The 19,413-nt window shown below is 38.4% G+C and overlaps 3 protein-coding genes across 3 annotated transcripts; 2 read left to right on the plus strand and 1 right to left on the minus strand.

The window, feature by feature from the left end:
• The first annotated feature begins 1,812 nt into the window (after positions 1-1,812).
• Positions 1,813-2,581, plus strand: LOC148697112 (indole-3-acetic acid-induced protein ARG7-like). The gene has a single exon (XM_088694888.1). It carries the CDS (start codon positions 1,813-1,815, stop codon positions 2,113-2,115), a length of 303 nt encoding a protein of 100 aa, XP_088551014.1. The 3' UTR covers positions 2,116-2,581.
• Positions 2,582-4,061: 1,480 nt separating this feature from the next.
• LOC137729397 (auxin-induced protein 15A) lies at positions 4,062-4,766 on the minus strand. Its single transcript, XM_068468341.2, has one exon. It carries the CDS (start codon positions 4,764-4,766, stop codon positions 4,365-4,367), a length of 402 nt encoding a protein of 133 aa, XP_068324442.2. The 3' UTR covers positions 4,062-4,364.
• A 107-nt stretch (positions 4,767-4,873) lies between these two features.
• On the plus strand, positions 4,874-6,399 carry LOC148697113 (auxin-responsive protein SAUR20-like). The gene has a single exon (XM_088694887.1). The coding sequence runs from the start codon at positions 5,733-5,735 to the stop codon at positions 6,135-6,137; it is 405 nt and encodes a 134-aa protein (XP_088551013.1). The 5' UTR covers positions 4,874-5,732; the 3' UTR covers positions 6,138-6,399.
• The last annotated feature ends 13,014 nt before the right edge of the window (positions 6,400-19,413 follow it).

Consider the following 19,413-nt stretch of genomic DNA (forward strand, 5'->3'; position numbering starts at 1 on the left):
AAGGCTATATGCAGTGTATGTTGGGGAGAGCCAGAAGAAGCGGTTTTTGATTGCTGTATCATTCTTGAGTGAGCCTTTATTCCAAGAATTGTTGAATCAGGCTGAAGAAGATGGATATGATCATCCCATGGGTGGTATCACAATCCCCTGCTGTGAAGATATTTTCCTTCATCTCACTTCCTGCTTAAGTGTGTGAGTTAACGCTAAAGAAGTGAATCTGTGATCCAAATTCACGTCCAATGGATCCACACTTCGGAGCTCACCGAGCTATTACGAAGAAGAGGCTATGAATGATCGTACACTTAATCGACTCACACCTTGTGTTGAGGGGTAGCCATCTCATATCTATAATCCGGATGCTTCTTGTGAGCTGAGCAGAAAGTCATGAAATTAACGAAGCAGACGAAGGAAGATACCATCAGCTTATCAAAAATCCAACTGTCCAAAAAATCATGACTCCAAATTTTGGACTCATATGCTGTTAAGATTATGTGACATAGGAATTTAAACCCAATCGGTTTAATGTTAGCTGCTCTAATTTTATCACATACAAAATGTTATGTTGCTCTTCAGCAAACTATAATGAATACATTTGAAACCTTTCCGTCTTATTTATTTTTTTCAGGATATTTCTAGCTCTGTTATATGATCAAGTTATCGATTATCGTAGATTCTTAAGAAATGAAATACAATGTTTTACTTTGTACTTATAACCTGTGGTGCCTCATCATACAAATTGAAACCTTCTAACCTAAATTTAACATTCTAGCGTCTCAAAATTTAGTGATGGCTCTCGTCTCGGAGTAACACTCTAACTTACAAACTACGACATGCACACTTGACATTATATGTCTAGACTTACTTGACAGGATATGAGTAGGACTCTTTAGATCAAGTTGAATGTGAATCACTTTAAAGACATAAGATCTCCACCAGAGAAGGAACATTTTCTCACCTAATCAACCTTTTTACGCAAATCTCTTAATGTCAAGAATTCCGCAGAACATTATTTGACATGTATGGTGTTCTGATTGGTTTCCTATCTCAGTTTTTTTTTCTTTATAATTAGCTTCAAACTGATGATTGTAAATTGAAATCAGTACGGTTTCTTGTTTACTGTCTAACTCTGAATTTCCTAGATTGACAAAACAAAAATAAACACTTCCATGGCTAATTAAGTTGAGACTGGAGACTCTCCAGTGGAGCGAATATCATAGATGAAATGACAAAGGCACATGCTGGTGGCTTGGTCCCCTCACAAGTAAAAATGGGTCGGTGCTAGGGTGGATTGTGGTTTGTGTAGGGCCATAACATGTGGAGTGCAGTTGGTCTCTTGCTCGACTGAGTATGCAATTCTTTGGCAAACATAATCAAGAAATTTTTGGAATAACTAATCCAATTATCAGTAGTTGAATTAGTGATCACATAGAGAAGTGCATGTTTTAATCATATATGCCTGTTATCTAACATACATAATTCTTTTGGACTGAATCACATCTGGTGGTCCTTGTTGTTTGCTATCCACATGTGGTAGGGAAGAGTTCCGTAAAAAGGATTGCTTTACGCGATGACATTCCCATGTGATTTGTGAAAAGCTAGTGTCCCTCATTGTTTCCCATCTAAGCGCCTCTTCACCAGTCATTTTATCTAGCTAATGATTTTCTGCATATTCTTTCCTCTATATATACACATCATTGGGTTCATCCTGAGCAACACAATTCTTCAGCTTCTTAACAATCAAAATTTTATCCGTCGTGCAAGTCCTTTAAATTCCTTTTCTTTTTCTTTTGTCCTCTAGAGAATATAAAAGTCATGGGTTTCCGGTTGCCCGGAATTTTTACCACCAAGAAAAGTCTCATTCGCTGTCTATCTAGTTCAAACCAGACAGCTGATTCAAAAACCGTAGATATCCCAAAAGGGTATTTTGCAGTCTATGTTGGAGAGAGCTGGAAGAAGCGCTTTGTAATTCCAATATCATATTTGAATGAGCCTTTGTTCCTGGATTTGCTTACTCAAGCTGAGGAAGAATTTGGGTATGATCATCCCATGGGTGGTATCACAATCCCCTGCAGTGAAGATACCTTCCTTCATCTCACTTCTGGCTTGAGTGTATGAGTCTGCGTGAATCAATCATCAAAGAATCCAATGCATCCACATTTCTAAACTCGTGAGTCAAGCAGATGAAGAATTTTGATATGATCAACTGATCATATCCAATGCATTACAGAAGACACTGAGTTGAAGTGAAGATGAGGCGAGGATTCGTGCTTCATTGACTTGACTCAATCTTATAACTTGAAACAAAACCTTCTGCATGTACTCATGAAGCTGCGGGTGAGTTGAGCAGAGAGACAAAAAAAGATTACACAAGAAAAACGAGAATTTATGAAGCAGACAAATGATGATATCCTGAACTTCCTACAGTGTTTAAGTACAACCAAATCCTAGCTCCACAACAAGAAGAAAATAGGAAATTACAAATATCATAAAAAATCCATATGAAAAGAAAAAAAAGAAGCAATTTAATCATATTGTAGTTCTCTTCAGAATATATTGTCAAAATCAACTTTTCTTGCGCTTACACTTGTAAAGTTGCTGCTGTTCTACATCAGGCTCCCCGTCTTAAGAAGAAGTCGGTCCAGAGCTTTCTTCAAGATACAAATGCTCTGTTGGAGAATAGAGTCCTACATCGAAGACATTACAACTATAATTTTTTAGGGTTAAATCTGGAAAGTGTGAAAGTTTTCTTGGGTGTCCAGAGAAGGTTAAAATTGACAAGAATATTACAAATCACGCCATCAATGCTGCTCAGTCAAATTCAATCCCATAAATCCTTCTCTGTTATCAGCTTATATTTGCCATCATTTACATCTATTGTATTTATTTACTTACCTTATTTGGCAACAAAAGTCAACATGTAAATAGCAAAATGCTACACACAATACAAATTAAGGTTTATTTATTTATTATTTATTTATTTTTGACAAATGATATTCTCTAGACTAAGGGTTGGGCGAGTAAGTTAAGCCTCACCATAGGCTGGAATAATGTGATTCAAATTCGCATTTAGTGATAATCAAACATGAAAACTCTCACTTACAAATTAAGCTTTCTTTAATTCTCTATAAAAATCTAGTTTCGAAATGGGGTTTCTAGTAACAACTCTTGCGTGTAATGAAGATTCTCTAACTAATATGATAATATCTTGAGAACTTCACTACATGTTAAACTAGGACAATATCGCTGATAATGTTGGTGGGCATTAATGGGCCTTAAAAATAGTTGTAGGATAATATGAATGATTATGATCATATATAATACACGTAAATTCAATCAATTAGATAATACCAAATACATCAAACACATATATTAATAAATAAAGCAATAAAAAGGAAAAGGTAAAGAATGATCTGGCTTGTGATATAGAGAGGCGTGTTGTCACTGTCCTAAAGCCTTAGATGCCTCCCTAAGTGCCGGTTATAACGATTATCTACAACTCCAAGATACAACCCTTGAATCTCACAAAGTGTCTAATCCATAAGCACGATTACGGTAGATGGGGTGCCAAGTAGTGATCAAATTTTCATTGATGATCAAGATGAGTAGGAAGATAATAAGGATTATATATGAGTGCTATAGTAGGGAGAGAAGGAAAACATTTGAACATTTATTGACGTTTGAGGAGTTCTCCATTTATAAAACTCTATATAATCTTTGGTGAAAAACATGACTTCGCTAATGGATATAACTCTTCATATTTATTATTTAAAATAATAATAAATAAAGTTTTGAATCTTTAAGAAAATAAAATAAATAACCAACAATAGTTCATGCTCAAGATCATCATAAAACTAATGTAAATGACCCACAATAAAAGTAGTAGCTATATTACCAGTAGATTTGCAACATAAGCATATACTTATGAGGCTTCAATTTGCTATAAAATATGCCTATATTCCCCATTCGTCTGTCAATATTCCAGTAATTAGTCAGTCCCTTTTGTGTAAATTTTATCATTTGTTCATAACTAGATTGAAAGACGATAGCAAATAAAATGAAAGTAAATCATGAAACTATAAAACCGTTGCATTGTAAATTGTCGTCTTGCAGGACAACTATGTCTATGTACATTCAGTTGACAATAACTATTCTTGAAAATTTGTGTCAGTGAGTTTATGTCCGCTAGGTTGGCCATTTCCTCTCAGCTCACAAGCGGTTTGACGTTGCTGTCCTCTTCCATCAGGATGATTCATTGGACGATCGATCAATTGAACCTCCTTCATGTGAGCCAGAAAGCGATTAAAATGCCAAGTGCTTCTACGGTCGTTGGTGTCAAAATTATTGACATATATTGTAGCCTCTACTTATACACCAAACAGAGTGGTGAGATCAAGGAAGGTGTCTTCACCGCAGGGGATTGTGAGAACACCCATTAGATGATCATATCCAAATTCATCTTCAGCCAGGCTTAACAAATCCTGGAATGGAGGTTGGTTCAAGTAGGACACTGGAATCACAAACCGCTTCTTCTGGCTCTCCCCAACGTAGATGGCAAGATAGCCTTTTGGAACATCCAATGATTTTGAAGAAACTTGATTTTTCTTGGCATGTACAAGTACAATACCAGGAAATCGGAAACCCATGGTTTTGAAATTTCTCTGAAAAAGGTACACTAAAGAGTTCACGACAGAAAGAGCTTTGATAAGATATGACTGGGAGTAGAAGACTTGTGTGGCTTGCTCCTGAACCTTGGATGATGTGAGCATATATAGTTAAAACAGCCGTCGGTTACCTAAAATGATTGGTGATTAAGCACTGGGATGGACCCAAGTGAGAGATAGTTTGCTCATGGAAAATCACATGGACTTGTCTACTAGTTATCAACAACACTTCACGAGTCGGTGACCAAAAGAAAGCACACAATGTCCTACCATTCTTAATTGAAGGCTTATAGAAAATCAGAGACATGCTTGAGACAAGAAATTTTCCCATGGTGTTATTTCAACAGTTTTAGCATATAAAATGTGAGGACTTGGTACAAAAAATTGATACGTTGGTCTACAAAATAATCTGTACAAGTTGGAGAGAGTGGTCTGGAGGCAATTGAATGCAGATTGGCTAGTGACCCAGCTGCTCAAGCATTTTGAATGTTCACATGGCTCTGTCTTCCAATGTTTCAAGGAGGCTACGAAAAAAAATACAATTGGTGAAAGACCGTGGCAGAGCCAAGTGAAAGTCATTTTCTCAAGGAAAAATTACATGGACTTGTCTTTCCAACTAAACAAGAAAAATGTACGAGTAGAAATGAAGATTAACAATACAACATAATGTCCTACTCATGTTCGGAAGATAGGACGACAAGATCATTGGTAATCCTAATAATCAAGTTAATGTTAAAAGAAAGTTTGAGTGAGTGGTCTGCAGAAAATTGAATGGGACTGAAAAAAAATCTAAAGACAGAAGCATTTGCAAGTTCACATGGCTCTGTCTTCACATTCATCATCTCGTCAAAATATATTGGTAGTGATTGAGACTACCTATCTGTTGAAGTTCTGCATTCTGTCCAGCAATATCTCACCTAAAATATTGAAGTTCAGGTGGAAAACAGCACCGTGTGATCCCTCATTAGACAGTGTTCCCTTCTATACCCTATCAAGATGGTCTTAATTGTCACCACATATTTCTTTCAAAGGAAGACAAATCCTACATAAAACTTTAACTATATATACTTCATGAGACTTCCATTGCCATCCATTCAAGTCTCTGCATATTCTCAACTCTTCTCTTCTTCTTCCTCCTATAAACTTCCACCTGACATTTCTCTAGCGAGACATAAAACCATGGGTTTCCGTCGTCCAAGTGTAACTCATGCAAAGAAAGTTCTTCGGCGGTCTTTTTCAAATTCAAGTCGCGGAGGTTCATTTAACTTCGTAGATGTCCCAAAAGGTTTTTTAGCTGTTTACGTTGGGGAGAACGAGAGACAGCGGTTTGTCATTCCTGTATCATATCTCAATCAACCTTCATTACAAGACTTGCTAAGTGAGGCTGAACAAGAATTTGGATTTGATCATCCAATGGGTGGTCTAACAATTCCCTGCAGACAAGATACCTTCATTGATATTATTTCTCGGTTTTGAATACATTGTGATTATTTGAGCTGCGTTAGATTTTTGTAAAGCAAAAATTTGATACACACACTACAAATTTTTTTCCTTCTGTGAGTTTCTGAAGGATGTAAATGAAGATTGTAATAGCAACTTTTATAGCAATAGTTTCTTTACAAGACGAGTGTATCTCTTATCTACTACTAGCTAGGTCAAAAGTGTGAGGCATAACCGTGGTCCGTGAAGAATTACATGATTTGGTAATACTTTGGTTGTAGGATGTAATTGTGAAATTTTTCGTGAGGAGTAAAAACTGTTTCTTTGAATGATGTAAATAAAAATTCCCGGGGAATATTATTTTGCTGTGAAAATAACAGCTCGGTTCTACAATATTTGTAATTGTGCGGTACCATGTTTTTTGTTGGAATCTCACATCGAATGTTTGAGAAAACAATTTACATCTTATAGTTATAATTACATGATTTCATTCCGAAATACACCAAAGCGTTTGGGAACTCACTACTTTGGCTAGCCAACTTCGCTAGGCCTTGCTATATGGAACTTATTACTTTACAGAGGTTGTATGGATACAAATCACTCAATCAATAGCGTTGCACATAAGGTCATAGGCTAACAAATCTCTCCTTATACATTTGATTTATCACGCTTGAAATGCCACGCCCGATCGTGAGATAATCATAAATTGACGGGAGATAGAAAGAAGTAGGAACAAAATAAGCTAAGCACAGTGAGGGTAACTAAAGCTCTACTTACTAGTGCTTTCTGATGAGTCGATTTCATACTATATATTTTGCCCTATTTTTAGTATAATTTATTATTTATTTTTGTGAGATTTTGATACTTTGATTTATATTTCCAATGTAGGACTTGGGACTTACTCTTGAGCAAAATGTGATCATATGGATGAATTTTGGAGTGATTCCCATTGGAGGATGTTCGTGAGTCTCTCAGCTTTTTCGTATCAAAGTTTCAAATTTTTCTACCAAGCGGTTAATTTATGGCCATGAAATAAAGGGACAGTGCGCAAAAAAGAGTCATTTTGGGCCTGATTTGGAGCCTTGAAGATCCAGAAACATGATTAATTGTCAGATGAGCATATTTCTTAATTAGATTTGGATTGTGATTTTAAGTTATCCTTTTCTTATTTTGTTTCGTAGTTTTTAGAAGACCTTTCCTATGAAGGATTTTTAATTTTTAGTAGTATTGTAAACAAGAAATTCCTGCGATAAATCACACAAGAAAACGTGTACAAAATAATATGTGTATTAAAGAATTTGTAGGGTTACAATCTCTTTACAAACTTGAATCCTCTAATTTGATCTCAGGGTGAAAAATGTGTGTGTTGTTGATCCAAGCGTTGCAATGACTTAATCTCGAATGAATGAGGGCCTCAAAGTTTTGGTTCATGGTGATGGAGGAACCGGCACATGTAGGGGTGTTTGGTGGTTCTTCACAGGAATGATGAAGAATGCAGAGAGTTTTCAAAATCTTCTAAGTGTTTTAGAACTTGGGAGTTTGGGAGCTTGAGAGTTTCAACGTTTGGATGTGATAATGATTTTCTGGACCTTTCTTGGAACCTCATATTTATAGGTTCTCCAAGTCTTGCCTAACATTCAAAGGATGTAAGTGGAGATTCATAAGTAATTGGTAAAATTGCATAATATTGTTAATGGCGACGGCAGAACTGACACGCCCCGACCTTGATATTGCTTGAATACCAGGATAGACACGTGCTGGCCGACACCCGAGGGTGATGATAGCCATTAATGGATACAAAAGCTAAGAATGAGAAATAAATAAGGGTTATGAATTGAAATACAATGAATTAACAACTTAGGAACGTGTTCAGAGCATACAGCTAATTAGAACACTAAAAGAAATAATATAAAATTGAATGAATAAAGGAGTGGGTCCTACACCGGGACGGCTCGAAGATGCTGATGTTGAAGTGCCTTGACGCCGGGATTGTATGTCTCGATTCTAAGACCTGAATGGGGGCGCAAAACAAGGGTGAGTGGACCAAGTTTTTATATATAATAATAATAAAACAGTTATCAAGATACTAACCCCCACAGTTTATATAAAGAACTACTAGCATAATATGTAATAGGCTTACTGAAAACCCTAGCATGCCAAAAACATCTCAAAAGACATATCGCGGAAATCAAAATATCAATCGTTTCACAGATTGTCTCGTAAGCGCGGTGTGCTGCTAGTAAGATCACTGAATAAATATAACTCCCGGCCCTATGCCAGCACCGTGGTCTCTACGCCCGTAGCCAGAGATTACCAACTCCCGGCCCAATGCCCACTCCGTGTCCCTCAGCCCGTAGCTAGGGATTATTTCTCCTGGCCTAACTGCCAACACCAGATCCTTGCCCCAGGCGGCATAGTGTCCTCTAGGTGTGCACAAATAGTTACGCCTCTCATAAATAACCACTTCATAGTATAAAGTCATCCATCATCTATACTATAAAGAGGGGTTTCTAAACATGTTCTAGCATCCTATCGTCATCCATCAGATAGTCTACCAGTTCATGGTTTTTATAGAAAATACGATATATTAAAATATAGCTCAATATAGGTCAACAATTAATTCCTTACAAAATAACAAGACGATAATCAACATTTCAATAAACATGCTTAACATAAAATCAATCCATAACCTCGTAAGGCATGCTTTTCATTTATGCAGTTAAACTATGAAATCATGTAATTTTAGAAAAGGTCCACTCATAGATACTCCGTAGCAGCAGAGTTGTGCGGAAAAGGATTAAGGAAATCCCCACTAGCAAGTTCACCTAAGCACAAAAATGTACAATTTATCAAACTATGCCCAAACGATAGAATCCCAGGAAATGGACGCCAAAAACGGATTCGGAACATCGAATTCGGCCTAGGAGAGATTTTGGGTTTTCGAGTCCTAAGGTTTGTGGTTAAAAAGGATTAGGGTGAAAAGGGCTGGTTTGGGTCTTAAACCCAAACCCACACAAACATACACACACACGGCACAACACACACACACACATGCACACACTCACACAGGCACACATACACACACACTTCACAAACACACACACATGCACGCATGCGCACACACACACACACAATCCACATACACATACACACACACACACACACATTCACGCATTGCACAGCCCAAAGGCCTCACACACGGGGCCCGGCTTTAAGCCATTTCTAAATAAAAACGGCCCAAGGCCCTTTGGGTTATTAAAATAAATAACAAAAATTAATTTAAAAGACAAAGAATGGGTTAGGTTTGGTCTACGGGCCCAAGGCCCTTGGGTGTCCTGAACGGCTTGCATGCTGACAGAAACAAACGGAGAAGAACGTCGGAGCTTTTACAGCTCCGGCCGACTGCAAACGTATACCTTAGGCTCCGATCTAGGTACCAAAATGAAGTACTAGACGAGATGAGTGTTTTTATACCTTTGGTTTGCTGTGGAATGACCTAAGATAGACGGAAAGCTCCTCGACAGTCACGGACTCGCCGGAGTTGGGTGTGTTTTCTCCCAAGTTGATCTTGCTCTAAAAACCTTGGAAATGACGAAATAAAACTCAATAAAACTCATCCACACCTCCTCTAAAAGGATTAGAGAGAAAACCAAGGCTTACCTAACCGGAACAATAAGAAAATATCGCCGGAGTGCTCCTGGGTTTTACCGTTCTTCGCATGCAAGAAGAGAGAGAGAGAGAGAGAGAGACAGCAGGATGATGATGATGATGATGACGACACTGTTGACGCTAAGGAGGGTGGTGTGGTGATGGATGAACACGGTTGTGGGTCATGGGGTGAAAGGGTTTCGAGAGATAAGGGAGAGTGTAAAGAGTTGAAAGAAAGAAAAGAAAAAATGAAGTATACGGGATAGGGAAGAAGGACAGGGAGAGAGATGGAAGAGTGATGGGAATGGGGGACACAAAAGCAGAAGGTGGGCCCCTTGAGCACACCAATTAAGAATTAAAAACCCATTTTAAATAAAAATAGGGGTAAAGTGTTACAATCTGCCCCTTTATAAAAATTTCGTCCTCGAAATTTGAAATAACTTACTACACTGAAAACCTAGAAAAACAAATAGGGAAAAGAAAAATATATATGTATGTAACGAAGAAATCAAGTAAGAGCGGTTTCACAAAAAGGGAAATGCCATCCTGTCGCGATCGGGTTGCAATGATTCCATCCTTTGTGCCTCCATGCTCATACATTCTTTCCCCATCAGTGTAAAAATAGAAATTTACTTTAATAAAATATATAGTCGAAAACACAAAATAGCTTAAGGCCAAAAGTAAGAACATAAAATAAGATAACGTCAAAATAGATGAGTACTAACATATAGATCGAAAACTCATGCTGAACTTAAAACTGAAAACGGAAATACTTCCCCCAAAACATTTGAAACTTCAAAAATACAAATATATATATAACTATGAAAAGGTAAGTTAAAATACTTGTAATAAAAACCAAAATCGAGAATGGAAGTGAGTTTCGCCCAAGAATTCGTAAGATCACGCATTACGTGAAAAATTATCTTTAGGTCGAGCACCTACAATGACAAATCTGCAACACTGTCGTTGACAGGTCTTCCTGCCCACTTGCTTAACGAATCCAACAAATAAGTTATCGATATCACAGTCTGTAGCCTGCAATATCGATCGCACATCCGTTGTCTCAATAAGCAAGTAGTGATTTCCTAAGGGTGTACAATTTCGCATATCATAGGATCGATCCTCCGAATAATCGTCCACAATACTCTTCTGTTAGCCAATGTTGCCCGTGGAAAACTCTCGTACCATGTTGCAAAAGTGTCATACCCAACTAAACAAAGTAAGAATTATCGTCGTAACAACTCCATCCAGCACCAAGCACACCATCATCCTTAGTTCTTCAAAATGTGACCATTCAATTCAGCATAAAGATAGTGATGCAATCTGCTGATAACCTGTACTACAATATTCACCAATCCCTTACCAAAAGACGGCTCAAACCTCACACCTACATGGAGCTTTTCTGGTAAGCCTGATAAGCTTGTGAAAAGGTTATGCTCTTAACGTTCTTGTCTGAATTGTTAAGAATTGGGCTCACACTTCTGCCGAATTGATCAATCGTGAATTCCTCACTGATTGAGCGAGAAACCATTTCGAGAATGCTGAAAGAACACTCAAGAATTTGAGGGTCAAAACAAGTCCATTACAATCCAGAGTACAAGGTATCGAGATTGAACTAGAAACCATGCCAAGAACAAAGGAAATAGAAGTCATTGTTTTACCCTAATGTAATGTTCCGGCATGATCCAGTTTCACATTGAGAGATGAAAAAGCGAAAGAAGGTGAAGATGCAGAAATAGAAGTCATTGTTTTATGATTATTTTGCAAATCATCACAGTATGGTCAACTGGTTTCTTAGGCAAAAAGGAAATAGGTTCAAGCTCAAGAATAATTAAGAATTGATAATAAGATTTGACGAGGCCAAAGACAATTTGAAATTCACAATACTTTGTGAGAGTTGTTTCAAAGTTCAAAAATTAAACATAGAACCTCTGAATCAATAGAATGACAAAGAAGAAAGATACAAGGCAGTCTGCGTATGCATACGGTGACACGATTGGCTATCAGGAAGTGATGCCCTTGAGCAAACCAAGGCACAATGATTCTAGAGAAGTTCAATGTAAAGCTCGATCTTAGTACCATGATGAATATGGTGGAATCTCAAGCCATTACACTGAAAAATTACAAGGCTGAACAGTTAGGATGCAAACAAGAGGCTAAATTCACTTCCACCAAAAAATACGTGGACAACATGCTAGGGTTTAACACCGAGTACCAGGCTTAGGTGAAGTTCAAGGAGTCCTTTCATCCAAACAAGACTGAATCTTCATTATCCAAGTCCAACTACAACAACAAGAATTGCAACTCCCTTTGGAAATTGGTGAGAACGTTTGCTACCGAAGAGTTTTCCAAGAAAATCAATTAATGTAAACAAAGTCAACACTCGAAGAATTTGGTGTAAAGCTGATGGTCAAAGGTTAAGGAACCTGACTTCGTCGTTGGAGTAAGCAAGAAAGTTATCGATAGAACAACCGCCGATAATTGTTCTAAAGATCCACAAGAATTTCTTCAGTGAAAACGAGTCTGAGAACATTGGCTCAATCCCAACAACTACCACTTAGTAACCGTCATCACAATTAGTACTTGCTTGCCTTCCCTAACACGCACTTCAAAAGTTTCGAAAAAAATTTCCAAGAAATATGACTCTGTCCGCCATTCCTAAGGAAAGCATGTCGCAGAGTGATATCACCGTTTCAGAACTCCAGTTGGTCTTAACAAACTCGTACCACTAAGATTTTTCCGTTTCCCAAGATTTCGATGTAGAGCCAACTCTGCCCGCAATTCCTAAGGAATGCATGTTGCAGAGTGGCATCGCCATTTCAGATCTACAGCTAGTCTTGACCAAATTTCCCCAAATTGAGATTTCTAAAACACGTCGCTTCCAAGTAACACCGATTATGCCTACCCTTCCCAGGAAATGCACGTCACATAGTATCGGTCTGATGTTGAAAGTTGTTCAACAATCCATTACATCACCGATGAGGCACAATCCCGACACGAATTACTTCTTCTTCACTAGGATGAGATAATTCATAGCATGATGAGGATTGCACAACCGTGCCAAAAAGATAGCAAATCTGAAAGTCATGACATCCAAATGATGTCATGACCCACACTACTAGAGTAACAGAAGATCCTAAGTATGCTTTGAACAAAACCATGCTCTGATACCAATCTGACACGCTCCGACCCTGATATTGCTTGAATACTAGGATAGACACGTGCTGGCCGACACCCGAGGGTGACGAAAGCCATTAATGGATACAAAAGCTAAGAATGAGAAATAAATAAGGGTTATGAATTGAAATACAATGAATTAACAACTTAGGAACGTGTTCAGAGTATACAGCTAATTAGAACACTAAAAGAAATAATATAAAATTGAATGAATAAAGGAGTGGGTCATACACCGAGACGGCTCGAAGATGCTGATGTTGAAGTGCCTTGACGCTGGGATTGTATGCCTTGATTCTAAGACTTGAATGGGGGCGCAAAACAAAGGTAAGTGGACCAAGTTTATATATATAATAATAATAAAACAGTTATCAAGATACTAACCCCCACAATTTATATAAAGAACTACTAGCATAATATGTGATAGGTTTACTGAAAATCCTAGCATGCCAAAAACATCTCAAAAGACATATTGCAGAAATCAAAATATCAATCGTCTCACAGATCGTCTCGTAAGCGCGGTGTGCTGCTAGTAAGATCACTGAATAAATATAACTCTCGGCCCTATGCCAGCACCGTGGTCTCTACGCTCGTAGCCAGAGATTCCCAACTCCCGGCCCAATGCCTACTCTGTGTCCCTCAACCCATAGCTAGGGATTATTTCGCTCGACCTAACTGCCAACACCAGATCCTCGCCCCAGGTGGCATAGTGTCCTCTAGGTATGCACAAATAGTTACGCCTCTCATAAATAACCACTTCATAGTATAAAGTCATCCATCGTCTATACTATAAAGAGGGGTTTCTAAACATGTTCTAGCATCCTATCATCATCCATCAGATAGTCTACCAGTTCATGGTTTTTATAGAAAATACGATATATTAAAATATAGCTCAATATAGGCCAACAATTAATTCCTTACAAAATAACAAGACGATAATCAACATTTCAATAAATATGCTTAACATAAAATCAATCCATAAACTTGTAAGGCATGCTTTTCATTTATGCAGTTAAACTATGAAATCAAGTAATTTTAGAAAAGGTACACTCACAAATACTCCGTAGCAGCAAAGTTGTGCGGAAAAGGATTAAGGAAATCCCCACTAGCAAGTTCACCTAAGCACAAAAATGTACAATTTATCAAGCTATGCCCAAACGATAGAATCCCAAGAAATGGACGTCAAAAACGAATTCGGAACATCGAATTCGGCCTAGGAGAGATTTTGGGTTTTCGGGTCCTAAGGTTTTTGGTTAAAAAGGGTTAGGGTGAAAAGGGGTGGTTTGGGCCTTAAACCCAAACCCACACAAACATACACACACACGGCACAACACACACACACACACATGCACACACTCACACAGGCACACATACACACACACTTCACAAACACACACACACGCACAGCATGCATACACATGCACGGCATTCGCACACACACACACACACAATCCACATACACAGGCACACACTCACGCATTGCACAGCCCAAAGGCCTCACACACGGGGTCGGGCTTTAAGCCATTTCTAAATAAAAACGGCCCAAGGCCCGTGGGTGTGATGAACGGCCTGCATGCTGATAGAAACAAACGGAGAAAAACGCCGGAGCTTTTACAGCTCCGGCCGACTGCAAACGTATACCTTAGGCTCCGATCTTGGTACCAAAATGAAGTATTTGACGAGATGAGTGTTTTTATACCTTTGGTTCACTGTGGAATGACCTAAGATAGACAGAAAGCTCCTTGACACTCACGGACTCGCCGGAGTTGGGTTTGTTTTCTCTCGAGTTGGTCTTGCTCTAAAAACCTTGGAAATGACAAAATAAAACTCATTAAAACTCATCCACACCTCCTCTAAAAGGATTAGAGAGAAAACCAAGGCTTACCTAACCGGAACAATAAGCAAATATCGCCGGAGTGCTCCTGGGTTTCGCCGTTCTTCACATACGACAAGAGAGAGAGAGAGAGAAAGACGGCAGGATGATGATGATGATGATGATGATACTGTTGACGCCAGGGAGGGTGGTGTGGTGATGGATGAACACGGTTGTGGGTCGTGGGGTGAAAGGGTTTTGAGAGATACGGGAGAGTGCAGAGAGTTGAAAGAAAGAAAAAAAAATGAAGTATACGGGATAGGGAAGAAGGACAGGGAGAGAGATGGAAGAGTGACGGGAATGGGGGACACAAAAACAGAAGGTGAGTGTAGGGCTGGGCAAACGGGGCCTGGACCCGCGGTTAGGGGCGGGTCCAAGCGATTCGGAGCGGGTACGGGGCGGGTCCTGTTTTTAAAATTCTGAAACGGGGCGGGGCGGGCGGGTACATGTCATTTGTGGGGCGGGACGGGTCCTAATTGCTGAGGAAACGGGTCCCCGACTCGAACCGTTTCCACCTTCCAAAAATCCGTTGATTTAATCTGATCCGTTGATTTAATCTGATCACTCTGTCTCTGCCTGCCAGACTCCCACACCCACAGTCGACTGACTCGACTCGACACCCCACTCCCCAAATCTCCTCTCCTCTCTCGTCTCAGACCTCGCTCGATCGTCTCACAGTCAGACCTCACTCCCCAAATCTCTTCTCCTCTCTCGTCTCAGACCCCTACTGAGTACTGACTCGACTCCCTGAGACTCATAGTGAGTCAGTGACTGTCGACATCACCATCGCAGGATTGTCTCCTGAGTCCTGACTCTCCTTCAATCCTCCCAATCGCGAGTTCCGACCACCACGACACGGTCCACACCAACCTCGCCGTCGAGAACACTACCATCATCCTGTAAATTCCTAGGTAATTTATGAATTAGGGTTTCTGATTTAGGAATTTAGGATTTTTGCATAAGCTTTTCAATTTATTTAGGAATTACGTGGGTTTTTTATTTGGGAATTTAGGGTTTTTGGGGCTAAGCAGTAAGCAACTCAAGGAGTACGTCGATTTAGGAATTACGTGGGTTTTTTATTTGGGAATTTAGCGTTCGACACTTATGTTTGCGAAACTTATGGGTCTATGCATTGCAGTTATATGAATAGGAAGTAACTGCATTGATGTTCCCCCTTTCTTGTTTCTAGTGAGTTCTTTTTATTGGCGGCTAAGAATTGCAAATATGTGTTATGGGTTAATTTTCTGGAAAATTTAGTTGATGCTTGGTTCCCTGCAATTGTTGTAAAAGAAAATGAGGATAATACCTTTCTGATGAAGTATTATGATTTAGATGCTAGGGTTCAGAAAGATATTGTAGATTTTCAGCATGTTCACCCTCCCTCATATGTTATTTTTCTAGGCGGGCTGGTGTTATTTCCATCCAGTTTTCTAGCTGAGAGGATGAGGATGTGTACCACAATTTTAAGCATAGGATTAAAAATAAGGAACTAGTTTCTTAGAGTTAAGATGGCAAATGGTTTGTGCATTGAATGTGTAATCCCTTTTCTATTTAATGTTTCCATTACGGAAAGGTTAAATATCTCTCCTGGAAAAGAAGAGAAGAGACCGGGGGGTTATCGATATCTCCATTAACGAAAGGTTCAATATCACTCTGCATGCATACAATGGAAAAACAGCATTTTTTACTTTTTAACATATGGAATGATGCCTCCTGTAGCATACGAACCTAATGTACAGTAATCACTTGTGTCTTGGTTAAAGGTCATGAAGTATGCCAATGCAAAATACTTAGTTCTTGATTTAGTTGAAGTTTAGCCAGTGCTCCCAGGGAATATATTTATTTGTTGGTAACTAATCAATTTAATTTCGTTCCAGGAAGTATTGGCTGCTTCAAGAAGTGTTGGTAACTAATAAATTGACTTCAGAACATACATGTAAACAAATGTTAAAACCGATTATGACTCTCATAATTGATTTCAAACCTAGTTTCTAGTATTGTTGCCTGCCATTCGAGGCTGAAATGTGGCCTGAAAAGAACCTACTTATTTAATAGATTCTTTACTTCATAACACGATTATGTATATCAGTGTAGGAAGTTGTTTATGGCTCTAATTGATTATATGATTATGGACTGCTGCGATATAATTGCATAAGCTTTTTGATTGATTATATTCATGCTATTACGGTCTTCTTGTCTGTTTTTCTTTTGTTTTCCAAATTTTTCTGTAGATTTGATAAGCTATTAAGGGATAAAAAAACTTACCTTTTGGTTACATGGCCATCTTTTTCATATAGATCTTAAGGAAAGCACGACTGTACGAGAGCTTGGGGATTTTCTTCTTGTTGGAATACACACTGATCTGACTGTCAGGTATCATCTCCATCTTACTCTCACTCTCACATGTCAATTTCTATGATCAATCCCAAACTTCCCATTTCTTCCATGTAGGATCCGAGTCACGGTTCAGTTACTTCTAAATTTCTTTGAGCCTGCATTGAATACTAGCTCTTAGTTTTGATATTATCTTCAATACCGCACTGTTTTAAGATTGATGTTTTGGTTACTTAGTCGTTTAGCAATTATCACTTTTATTCCTGTTATTGAGTCAACATTTCGTATCATTATCTGGATCGTTATTGTTATCACTTGTTATCACTTATTACTACAGAATTTTCTTACTCGTTTGATGAACGAGGTGCTCAATTTTATGATTTTCATTTGCAGATCTTCGGGATGATAAACAATTTTGTATAGACCATTCTGGTGCAGTTTCCATTACTACTGATCAGGTAAGGCTACTGCTTCACCCCTAAACCCAAATACTATCCCTCCCCTAGACTAAAACATATAAGTGGTACTTGAATTAATTGAAAGATACTCAGCCAATTCATTTTGTTTATACAACTATATTTCTGTTTAATACTACTTGATTGTTGTGTGCCATGTCATTATTAGCTGAAGGCCTTATGCATTTGTACCTTTTCTTTCTCATTAGTATAGTTTTTATTCTACTCACCCAAGGAAGCATCCTGTCAGAACAGTATGCAAAAATGTATGTTTGTGTTACTTCTTTTTGGGTTTTTTTCCCTGGTCAGAACACATATCTCTGTGATTGAAAAATCATGGTTAGAAACTATCAAATTAATTTTCCTTGCGTTCCGAACTATCAAATTAATTTTCCTTGCAGTTTTGTGCAGATTGCAATCTGTGCAGTTTGCAATCTGTATTCTGTACAATTTTTTTTTTTTTTTCAAACAACCAAAAAAAAAAAAAAAAGGGACCCGTGGACCCGGCCCGAACCGGCCCGTTTCAACCGGGCCGGGTAATGTCCGGTTCTTATATTAAAAAATGTAATCCCCGGCCCGGCCCGCCCCGTTCCCTTTGAACCTAGGTCCAGTCCGGTCCCTTCAAAATTGGGCCCGGCCCGGCCCGTGCCCAGCCCTAGGTGAGTGTTACAGGAACCCTAGTGCTTTTAACAATTTGACTTTCAAAAGCTGTTTTCTTTTAGTTTATTTTACTTTTGCTGAATCCCTTAAATTATTTCTATTAAAATTCGTTTTTATTATTTTAAGTCATAAAATAAATCTTTTCTAAATTTTGTTTTAAATAGTTAATTGAGGATTAGTTTAAATGCAAGTTATTCATTCAAACCCTATGGAAAACGACATTGCTTGAGTGGTTTATGCTACAATTACCTTGTTCTCTTGCTAGTATTTTTAAGTGTTTTTATCCTTACTTTTGCAGGTAGTAAAAATCCTATCACTTTCCCTCAACACTGTTACATGATGTGAAATTTTCTCACCTCCAATATAATATTTGTTACTATGTGAATAGAACTTAGTGTCCCTTACAATGGAAAACTTTAGGATGATCAACGTGCACATTTTATGTCACAAACTTCATGTAGTCGATCCAGTGGTTCACTTCTTTGGTTTTATGCCACAAAGTATGTATGCAATCTTATGTACAAACTTTGTTATGTAATATGATTCTGTGAAGGCTTGTATTTCTAAAATATGATCATTATTAGATATCACCAGTTAACCTCACGGAGATTCCGGCCAATTCTATAGATTTCGGCAAGTTCGACGGCGGAGGACGTGATAGGAGCATATTTAGGCGACTTAGTTAGCTTCTTTTCGTGCATTTATGTTGCTAGTTCATAGTTATTTTAGTAGTTTAAGCTATTTTCGTGTGTTTTTAGGTTCACATGGCTAAGGAAGCAAAAAGGTGCATTTTGGAGCATTTTGGAGCAAAATTGGACTTTGAATGAATAGTTTATGCTTGGAGCAAAAGGAATGGACGAAATTGAAGACCTGAGGGTGTTAGGATTCCTAATCACAATAGGATTCCTAATCACAACAGGATTCCTAATCAAAAGAGGAATCCTAGTCAAAGAAGGTTTCCTACTTGAAGTATGAGAGTTAAGCCAAGGTTTCCTATTTTGGTTTAACCTTTCCTAATCCTTAAAGACTCCTTGTTTCAGCATCATTGAAGACTTCTATACATTCTAGGACATAAACCAAACTTCCTTGCAACCAAAGTGCCTTGCCGTGCATCCCATAGGTGGTTCCCTTCCTTGCCGTGCAAGGGCGGTCCTTATTTCCTATTCTA

The sequence above is a fragment of the Pyrus communis genome, chromosome 5, assembly GCF_041283825.1.
Source record: "Pyrus communis isolate YQ-2024b chromosome 5, ASM4128382v1, whole genome shotgun sequence".
Taxonomy (NCBI): domain Eukaryota; kingdom Viridiplantae; phylum Streptophyta; class Magnoliopsida; order Rosales; family Rosaceae; genus Pyrus; species Pyrus communis.

Coding starts and splice junctions, on each gene's coding strand:
- LOC148697112 (XM_088694888.1), top strand. CDS start 1,813: ATGGGTTTCCGGTTGCCCGGAATTTTTACCACCAAGAAAAGTCTCATT.
- LOC137729397 (XM_068468341.2), bottom strand. CDS start 4,766: ATGCTCACATCATCCAAGGTTCAGGAGCAAGCCACACAAGTCTTCTAC.
- LOC148697113 (XM_088694887.1), top strand. CDS start 5,733: ATGAGACTTCCATTGCCATCCATTCAAGTCTCTGCATATTCTCAACTC.